Source organism: Pyxicephalus adspersus, chromosome 1 (assembly GCF_032062135.1).
Source record: "Pyxicephalus adspersus chromosome 1, UCB_Pads_2.0, whole genome shotgun sequence".
Lineage (NCBI taxonomy): Eukaryota > Metazoa > Chordata > Amphibia > Anura > Pyxicephalidae > Pyxicephalus > Pyxicephalus adspersus.
The window spans coordinates 68,707,479-68,718,043 of record NC_092858.1 but is presented as its reverse complement, the minus strand read 5'-3'; the positions used below and the strand labels follow the sequence as shown (position 1 = coordinate 68,718,043).

The 10,565-nt window shown below is 36.2% G+C and overlaps 2 protein-coding genes across 2 annotated transcripts; one reads left to right on the top strand and one right to left on the bottom strand.

The window, feature by feature from the left end:
• MITD1 (microtubule interacting and trafficking domain containing 1) lies at positions 1-3,416 on the bottom strand (the record flags this gene model as incomplete). The annotated part of the gene is given in 5 exon segments (XM_072413261.1): positions 1-482; positions 1,298-1,358; positions 1,843-1,958; positions 2,602-2,688; positions 3,258-3,416. Coding segments are annotated over 5 exon segments (519 nt in total), but the record flags the coding sequence as incomplete, so codon positions are not given.
• Positions 3,417-4,161: 745 nt separating this feature from the next.
• On the top strand, positions 4,162-7,212 carry MRPL30 (mitochondrial ribosomal protein L30). Its single transcript, XM_072413251.1, has 5 exons — positions 4,162-4,312; positions 4,797-4,880; positions 5,692-5,838; positions 5,963-6,036; positions 7,032-7,212. Exons 1-5 carry the CDS (start codon positions 4,262-4,264, stop codon positions 7,162-7,164), a joined length of 489 nt encoding a protein of 162 aa, XP_072269352.1. The 5' UTR covers positions 4,162-4,261; the 3' UTR covers positions 7,165-7,212.
• The last annotated feature ends 3,353 nt before the right edge of the window (positions 7,213-10,565 follow it).

Here is a 10,565-nt window from a genome sequence, read left to right as displayed (position 1 = left end):
TGATCTCAAACACATCACTTCATGGAGTAAAGCACAATACACATGTCAAGTAAAAAAATATTAGCATGCTATCATATTTTTGCCAATTATCAACACAAACACAATTTTATAAATAAAATTAAAAGCCACGAAACACAGGTATGGTTTCCCTGGTAAAACAGATTTTGTAAAATAAATGTTCAGTGTTCTAAAACAGTAACAGAAGCAGCAACGTAATAAATAGTTGTTTCCAACACATGTATTGTATGTGCTCCACAGCACACTTATACCTTCAAGGGTTCCTGAATTACATTATCAACTCCAAAAACAAGACTTACAAAAATTCTTCACCACTCCATAACTAATTAGAACACTTCTGTAAAGTGACTCCATCGTACAGTCTTTAGTCATGTTTTTCTTGTATGATTGTTATGGAAGATATCAACTGATGTTTCATAGCAGGGTCGCAAGTCATAGTCACAGGAGCCAATTGAAAAACGACTCTGTAAACACATAGCAAATTTTTGTGTCATCATTACACCTTAGGATAATCATGGTAAATAGAACATAACAAAATAGGATAGAAGCCCACAGCTAAATAATGTACACATACAAAAAAGAAAAAGGAAAACTTTCTTTGGAATAAATTTACCACTATGTGAATTGCATTTCACACACCTGGTATGCATTCATGTGCAATTTTAGTGCATTGCAATGCTTCATATGGACATCCTCTTTTTGCCGAAGGGCCAGATAGCAATGCCAGTTCTTTGGAACTAAGCTGCCTCTACAGGACCAGTCCTTGCTGGTGTCACCTCTAAATGATGTAAAGACTTTCTAGTGACCTCCCTGTTGTCTTATATATCTCTGTTGCCATTTACCTACATTAATTCAGACAGCAGGGGAGAAAATGTGAGTCTGGGAAGTATGGCATATTTTGGCCACATATGTAGAAGGCAGAGAACTGAATCCTGCTGAAAACTGTGGGGTGACACACAGATCTGCATACATGTCAAAACAGCAGCAGCCCACAAGTCTTTTTTTCCCCAAACAACATCTTACATGGAAGACAACAAAACATGTCTTTCTTGAACAGTTAAGTCCAGTACAGATGTCTGATGAATGTCAGAGAATAATCAATGGGAAGAATCTTTTGTGATTGTTTCCAGTCACAGATGAATGAGCGCTCAAATGGAGCTGTTTTGTTCTATATGGAGGGGAAGGAGAAATTTTCTAAAAGTAAACTGGCTTCTTATTTGATTTGATTTTTGTCATCACATTTTTTAAAGTAAATTTACTAATGTGGAACAGTCCTTACCTGAGGTTTCTTAAAATAATCAAGACCTCTTCCAATTTTTATCATCCAACCATTGTTAAATCTATCATAAAAAAAACTTTTTTTTATATAATTAGAAACACAGAGCACACAGACAAAAAACAATCATTACATTTGAAGCAAAAACCATTTGACTTCCTATTCCAATCAACTTACTTGTACATTATATTAAACACTGTGTAACCTGCTAAATTGTTACCTGCCCCACCCCATGCTTTTCCTAAAAGTTTACAGTGTTAGAAAAATACGTGTAATGAGAAGTAAAATTTTGCCTCCTTATGACATGAATTTAACTTGTAGGCCCCAGGTAGACTGCATTTTTACACTGAAATATTTGAGATGCTACTGAGTGAGTTCTGGACTGCTCCAGAATGTACACAAGTCCTTGGAAGAATAATGACATCACAATTTCCATACATACTCTCACATGGCTTAATACATTACACACCAGGCTTCAAACAAAAATTAAAATCTATCATTGAGAAAGAGGTAGCAGGAAAGTATTAAATGTCAGTCTGATTCTGTACCTGATTTCCCGGTCATGGATAGATGGGGAGAAGCTGAACTCGAGTATAACGCCATAATCTTGAAGGGAGCTTCTGATCTCTTGCAGAATACACATCTGTTGATCTTTCCCATTTTCCTGCTCCAATTAACCAAATACCAAAAAACAATCCAACATTTATTTTTACTTGTAAGATAAAAACAAAAATAAATAACATATACAAATTCGTAAAAAAACATTATATATAATAGACACGAAAAAAAAATCCTGACAACACGAAGCTACTGTCAAAATATCTTACTGCTCCTTGAAACAGATTGTTAAAAAAAACATTATTTTCAAAAGGGGACTCTCTTAAGGCACGAATAAATAATAGTAAATAATCCATGATTTGGTAGATGACCAAATCTATTCAGAATAGAAAAAGAAATTAAGGCAAAACCAACAGTTCTAGAATGCTAACTGACTTCTGCTAGTAGTGTTGCACAAACTTGCTGTTACCACAGGTTGATGTTTGAGTACTCATCATTATTTACATTTACAACAGGATTATAAAGCCATACAGTTACATTAGTTGTGATCTTGAAAGTAATGCAATTATCAGTCTAAAATGCAGATATTCTGTGTTCCTGTGAACCCAGTACTCCTGCCATCCTGTGATCATTGAACAAGAGAACGGTTACCTCAAACAAGAAATTTGTTCAGATTTACCAGTTATCTGAGAGATGTTTATATATGTCTCTACTGTGCTACATGGTATATAATCTCAAAGAATACTCACTTCATCCCTTGAAGTTAGTAAATTGATTTTCTTGATCTTAGAAGGACCTTTGATAAGGGTTTCACAAAATCGCAAAAAGTTAAACAGCTGTAAATATAAAGACAGTTAAAATACGCATTAGGTAAACAAAAAAAACGTTTTAATGCTGAATTTAATATGCAACATGAACAACTAAAACATCCAATATATGGTATTTACTGACGACAAAAAAAAATATAATAATTTAAATGATGAATTGAAACTTTGGGCAAATAAAAAAAAAATAATAATAATGCAACTTGATTGACAGATAAATATTTGTTATTGTGCTGTGCTAAGGAAGCAGACATTCCCAGAAATTTCCCCCTCCCAGGCACAAGATTAGTTAGGTCACTCAAGGTGCAGCATGTTCCAGATTCTGGACTCATAGAAACAAGAAGAAAATGGTGAACACAGATGATAAATGAATTCAAAGTATCTGCAAAGTTTTACCAATGAAGCCCCGTGGAAACAAGCTACAATGATGTACTTGATGAAAATCCACATAAGCACTTTACATTTTACTTAACATGTAGCAGTGTGAACAGATCACTATCTTCTACAGTACTGAAATCATCAACAGGCATATATATACAGATTTACAACTTGTGAAACCAACTACTATATACTACACTCACTTGATGAGTGTGTCGGATATACGGGTCCTCCACCCACACTTCTGTTAGCGTTTCATCCACATATGGCTTAAAAAGGTTTTCATAGCTGTAACCCGTTGCATTTTCTACAATCTTTATTTGCTTGTGATATTTTCCCTCTGCATAGGAGATATTTTGTGGTTATTACCAAAGCAAAAATAATCAGGGCTACAAAATTAATGCGTAATTTCCTCTAAATTACATGTTTACCTTTTTACATATATTTTGTAGGTAACAATAGCTTTTCTAATGCAACGTTGACACAGCCAGCTACTGTGATGGTCAAAACAGATAGAAAAGGGCAGTCTGAATGGGTGCCAACCTTTCATATTGAATGTTACTGTCAAATGTCTGTGTCGATGTAGGGTGCAGGTGAGAATTTTCTTGGCTTATCTGCATGTTTGTGAGCAGCTCAAAGCAGAAGCCAATAATAAGTAAAATACTAATAGAAAATGCAAACGTTTTGGTTTTAGATGAAAATCAAAAGCAGCCAGTGCCATAAACATTTATTATGTCTTTATTTTACATTCAAACCTATGTATAGTAATGTACAACAAAGGATTTTTTTTTTTTAAGGAACTACACAGATTTAAAGCTTAACTGTCACTTATCTGTATAGGTAGAGAGCTGGCGATCCCTCCATCCTGTCTTCCCTCGTAGTTCCGGTACGCGCTGGAAACAGTTCTCTACGATCGGGTACCTCACCTTCCCTGGAAAATAGCGGGGAGGGTGCCAATCTGATTGCACCTGTATAAATTATAAACTGATTCCAAAACCAATACAAGAAAAATGATGTCATTTCTCTGTTGTCTTTCATTGTAATCCGTGAATTCTGACTTTATCTCATTATTGAGCAGGATGATACTTTATGTAAAACTTTATAAATGTATGCTTTATGGCTGGGGCAGAGAAGTAATCTGATTACTAATACTCATTTCATTTGTTTTTTTGTATTTCTTAGATCATTACAAGCTGAGTACACAAGAATGGCATTGCAATTTTGTAAAGCTTTAGAAACCAGTACACTGGGATTAAAGGTAAATCTACATGTATGTGTACGCTGAATGCAGTTCTAATAGATCAAGTTTACCAGTAAAACAAATTTTATTTCATATACAGTTTATTTTATTAAAATGTGCCCCTGAACGTATTAGGGAATTCAACTGCTCCAGGAAGAGCAAGGTTCCTATCGCTGTATCTTCCCTCCTTGCATATTACAGTCCTTTTCTCTTCTAGGAGTGTCTAACTATTATATGTGCTGGCCCAGCTCCCCTATTCACCTCTCTACATAACCTTTTATGCCACTGCTGGGGACAGTGAAGGGACATAAGTGAGCAGTCTTAGTTTGCTGGCAATGCCTGGCAGCCACCTCAGGCCTTTTAGATGTACAAAGGAGTATTTTGTCCTGTAAATTACCTGCATAAAATGTGTTTTAATGCACATATATTTCTATTTTTATCAGTATTCCTATATAGCCTCTTTTCCAGTTAATAATGTATATTCTATCTGTTTGTTATACAGCTTTTTACAAAGCACCCTGCCCTGTCACTTTTATGGCCTGGCTCAGTTCGCCATAAATTTACAAGATCTCGTATTCCAGAAGAGGTAAGTGTATAATGTTATCTCTCAAAAAGTCATATGTTTGTGTGTAAATGTTACACAGTATAGCAGTGCACACATGTAATGTATAAAATATAGTCCATGCTCAGGTTGTGTCTTCCATGGGACTATAGATCCCAAATACCATCTCTGGGCAATGAGCATACATTAGATGTTCAATGCAATGTCTGAGGTTTATTCCACTCTCAAGAGTTACAATTAGTATTAAGCAAGTAGAGGTCTGAAAGCAAAACTCTACTTACATATATAAATATGTTTGTTCAATTGCCCTTCAAAGTGCATCAGAAATCTAAACTGGGCTTCTAAAAGATTTGCCCAATGCAGCCTAGCCCCCCTAAAATCAGTTATAAACAATTATAAGGTTCGCTTCTGTCCACCTAAAATAAATTATTGAGGTGAAGGGTGCATGGCAGTGGAAGTCTGGGACTGTGATGCCTTGACTAGCAGAATCTTTTCTCCCGGTCACTAGAAGCTCCCAGACTTCATCTCTCCCCCTGCCCCTTCCCTCTATAGATGGCACACCTCTCCCTCTTTGATGGTCTGGGTTGTGGCGAGCCCCCATTATCCTGACTTACAATGCAGGGCTGCTGATCTAGTAAAGTAGAGCAGGTGGTGGACCACTAAATGCATGGACTCTGGACCGTGCATGTGCGGGGAGCTGTGTGACACTCAAATTTTTTTTTTTTTTTGCATTTTAAACCTACATTTGCTGATTTTTCTTTACAATCATTTTTGTAATTTTGTTTATAATATTGTAGTACTGTTTTTTTCACTTTTGTATATATGATGCATTTAGACTTTTCAGCCAAAGCCTGAAGACCATGAAAAATATGGAGGAGATCCAGAACAACCACACAAGTTACATATAATTACTAGAATAAGATCCGTTATTGGAAGGCCTTATTGGGAAAAGGATATTATAAAAAAGCTTGGACTTGAAAAGGTAGTGTGCTGTAACTTGTCTTTTTGACAGATATAAAACATGCATCAAACCTACTTTGATTCTTTTTCATTATAAGCATGTTTTGTACATCACTTTAACACCATGTAATTTTAATATTTTCCAGGCTCAAACACCAGTAATCCATAAGAACATCCCAACAGTCAATGAAAAACTTAAAGTTATCAAGCACTTAGTTAGGTATGTTTAATTTTTTTCATTGATGCCCTAATATTTAGCTAAAATGTAGTAAATGTTTAAAAACAAAAAATATCCACTTAAAAATTTCAGAGAAGGTTTATCAATTGTGATTAAAATCAGAGCCACTGATCACCTGCCACATGATTTTTTCAATGACCAGCATGGCTCTGCACAATCTTTGCTTATTTACAAACAATTGCCAAGTAAATGTCCTTTGATATCATTGCTGAAACTAAAAGTAAACTAGCAAGCATATCCTGGGTAAAGGATCACTTGTAATATTCCACTAGCTTCCGTATGCCCAGTGAGAATACCTCAGTCAATGACCTTTGCTCTTTCCTTATTCAAATCCATGTAGACATACCTAAGACCACACACTTCCAGTGAGCTGCATCACTTCTTGTAATGAAAACATCCAGTATTATGTGTCACTTCTGGTTACCTGTATTAATAAATGTTTTGTTCAGTTTTCTACAGGATCTCAATGTTTATTGGATACATAAAATTTTACCACAATACCTTGTAGGCATTCAGTTTTTTTTTTACTCTCTGCTATTAAAAATCTGAAAAGTAACATCAGAGTAGACCCGGTTGTATCTCCTTATTCCACCGTCACAAAAGGTGATTAGGACAATCTCAAATAAAAATATATAAATGTTCTTTTCACTATTCAAAGAGTTAATTAATGTTTCACCATAAATTATAAATTGTGATCTGCCATTTATGTTTTATATCTGCACAATATTTCAGCAGCAAAAATGTCCTTGCACCATTGGACGGTAGTATTTCAGGTTCTACTCCTACTACTGACAGCTTTTCACACACAATTTACTTTTTTTTTTTTATAGAAACTTTCCCCTTTTGAAATTGGCAGCTACCCTCATCATGTTGATTTGGTTTCTTTCATACTTGCAGATTGGAAGTCATTTAAGAATATGGACTGACCAGATAATAAATATTAATTCTAAATTTTCTTGTCCTCTTTTTCTCCACAGTATTAAGCCTCTGAAACTTCCATATGGCCTTCCAACAGAAGAAGAAATGTCTAGCACTTACCTGAACAGTAAGGGTGAGCTGGTGATTTGTAAAAAGCTGGAGCCATTAGAAACTAAATCTTTGGAATCCTAGTGCCTGTTATCTGTGTAATTTGTTAAATAAATCTTTTGTACAGAAGAAGTACGTGTGTCGTTTTACACATCAGATTTGCAGGTACATTTTGTAAGTTGGACACTATCATGTTCTGTCCGGGAAGGGATCCCAAAATCTTCATCTATCTCCCAAAAACTTATGGGTGATCCAGCAAAAAAAAATTAAAAGAAGAGGCTTAGTGGCATATAGTCCCACAACTGCCATCTCCACTGAAATTGTGTGTCTGCAACAAAATCCCTAATTATGGTCCTATGTGCCAAACATGCTGATTCTGTGCCATGAATCAATTTTCTCTTGTGGGATGAATATTAGAAGTGTCCATAGTATCCCCCCCTCCCCGGACAGGAAACATTGCAGAAAAAAAGAGAAAATTACTTGAAACTTCATTATTTGGAACTAGGATTATTTGTGAAAATGTCTTCTCTTGAATCAGTGGTTCCCAAAGTGGCAGCCACAATGTTCCACTGTGCCAAAGGTGCCTTTGGTCAGAAGCAAATATATTGCTCCTGTTGAGAAATGTGTTGGTACCCAGGCTTGTTATGATTTGCTAAGGGACAGCAAGAAATCACACTACCTGTCATTATCTTGACCACAAATAATATATGATTAATATACAATAATGTTCTAATTGCACTTTAACGGAACCCTCTAAACTCTGTATCATTATTTTCTACATTGTTTAGTTTACTGTGACCATCATAACAAATTAACATAAATATGTGTTGTCCTAATCGCTGAGGTATTACAACAATTCTCGTATGAAATAAAAAGAAACGCAAGGTTCAGATTTAAAGTAAGCAATGATTGTCCATCTAATTAATTAGGGGCAGATGAGGAGCATGGCATAAGTGCCTTAGGACAGTTGTTTACAGTCATATCAGCTATTGAATGATAGTGTGGATAATATGAATGTGCTGGCATTAGTTGGACATCTGCTTTACAAAAAAGAATTAACCGCCCAAACTTTGTTACTAGCCAATCATATACTTTCTAAGAGATTAATTAGTTCCTAAGGTTTATGAGTAATCCTTGTCCAAGCTTCCAACATTCAAACATACAGTATGCATGGTTTTGAAAGAAAAAGCTTTTACACAAAGGACCTTTAGATAGTTAGATCATGCCAGCATGTCCAACCACCGTTTCATGTGCGTAGGAACCTTAAGATTTTAGATCGGTGTGCCTGCATTCTGCTAAATTCCCCAGCCGTGCCTACCAATTGCAGGTCTTTTGATTGCTGTAGTTGTAGGCCTATCCATTGTTTGTGTAAGACTAAAGCCAAGTGGGCCATTTTTCTTTCTTGAGGTCTACTTATCCAAAGTTGCATTTTTCTATATTAGGCATAAAGTTCTTTTCTCAGTTTGGACTTTTCAACATTCAGAACGGGGAAAACCATTCCAGAGAGTTGGGGCAGCTCTATAAAAGTCTTATATCCGTGTGTGTGATGAGGTTATGAGTGAGGAAGTCATTAGTAGATCATTGGAGGAGCGGAGGGAGCGGCTGCGGGAGTACTTTTTTACCAGGTCAGAAATGTAAGTGGAAAAATAACTGTGGAGGGATTTAAAGGCAAAGCACAGGAGCTTGCATTGGACTCTAAGGTGAAATGGAAGCCAGTGTAGAGATCTTCAAAGTTAAGGCAGCAGAGGAGGAGCGGTGGGAAGGATGGATGGGTCTGGCTGCAGCATTCATAATAGATGGTACAGGAGAGAGTCGGGTTAGTGGAATACCAGAGAGGAGGAGGTTACAGTAGTCCAGAAGAGAGATGATAAGAGCATGTACAAGGAGTTTGGTGGTCTCAGAGAACAGGTAGGGGCGGATTTTGGAGTTGTTGCGTAGGTGAAAGTGACAGGACCTGAAAATGTTCTGATTATGAGGGGTAAATGAGAGGGCCGAGTCAAAGGTGACACCAAGGCAACATGCCTGAGGGGAGGGCCGAATAACAGTGATGTTAACAGTTAGATAAATGTCAGGGGGAGATTTGGAATTTGAAGGGGGGATGATGATGAGTTCTGTTTTATCCAGGTTGAGTTTCAATAATCGCCATGTTTGGTGTTTCAAAGAACTTTAAACACAAGTTATTTATATATACAAACTTTGTCAAGTTTGAGAATTCAGTTTAGTGCACAGGAAGGACACAATGGGCCTGATTTATCAAAGCTCTCTAAAACTGGATAATATAGATTATCATGGGTGAACTGGATTGATCCAGCAAACCTTTAATTCATCTGGTCCAGGATTGAAAACATTTGCCAACAAATCAAAGAAATCCATTCGAGGTTTGATGGATCACCTAGGTTCACCTATCTTCTTCTTCAAAAAAGGGTGAATCCCCTCCCCTTCTATCCTATTGCTGCAGTGGGAAAGACAGAATGGGAGTGCAGGGCCTGATGTGGGTATTCCAGGAGGCTCTGTGCTCCCATTCTGTCTTTACCGCTGGTACTGCATACATGGCGATCAAACAAATTCTGCACAATCATTTCACAGTATTTTAATAAACCTGGCTCAGTCCAAGGTCAATTCTGTAGAATCTTATTGAGCAAAAGTAACTGAATTTTCTACAACCCCCAAAAATAATTTAAGCAGGAGGTATCAGATTTGATGAACATGCTTTACTGTTTCTGGATACCTTCAGATGTAAAATTTGTGTAGTTATCAGTGAGGTATACATACTTGTTGTTTCATGTGAGTTTTTTCTAAAGCTTTCCACACTTCTTCATCTGTGTATTGATTTATTGGGTCCAAATTCAACCTATAATGTATTATTTTGGTAAATGTTCAAAACACCATGTGGTATTAAATATTGGCATTGCTGTTTTTACCTAGACACAGATAACCTTAAATCTTTATTTCAAGTGTGATAGCTATAAATAACAATCAGTTAACTGTTTTATCTTTCATATTGTGCTTTATAAATGACTAATTAAAGTGGAACTCCAAACAAATCTTTATCATTGTTTTAAACAAAGTGGTAGAGCCTGAACCTCTCTGTCTTCATTAAGTAGATTTGTCTTCAATTCCTGTTCAGACACACCAAAGGAAGTGAACAGAGATCCCCAAAGTGAATGGAAATTTTTAAACAGTGTCCCCATTAGAAGAAATCCCCTCCCCTGTATTCTGTGTCAGTGACAACATTACATTTTGAATCACTTCTTCCTTTGGTTCCCAGTTTTATTAGTTACTAGAACTAACATGAGGATGAATCTTCCCAAACAAGACAGCAATGCAAACCAGACAAAAGTTCTAAATGTTTCTGACTCCATCCAAAATGTTAGCATGGTAAAAAAAATATAAAATATATAATATAAAATGTGCTATGTAGGTTCCAAATATCTGTCAGCCCAAATAGCACAAAAATTGATTTTGCATTTGTCTATAAAACTGAA

Coding starts and splice junctions, on each gene's coding strand:
- MRPL30 (XM_072413251.1), top strand. CDS start 4,262: ATGGCATTGCAATTTTGTAAAGCTTTAGAAACCAGTACACTGGGATTA. Junction 4,313..4,796: donor CCAGTACACTGGGATTAAAG/GTAAATCTACAT, acceptor TTTGTTATACAG/CTTTTTACAAAGCACCCTGC. Junction 6,037..7,031: donor GTTATCAAGCACTTAGTTAG/GTATGTTTAATT, acceptor TTTTCTCCACAG/TATTAAGCCTCTGAAACTTC.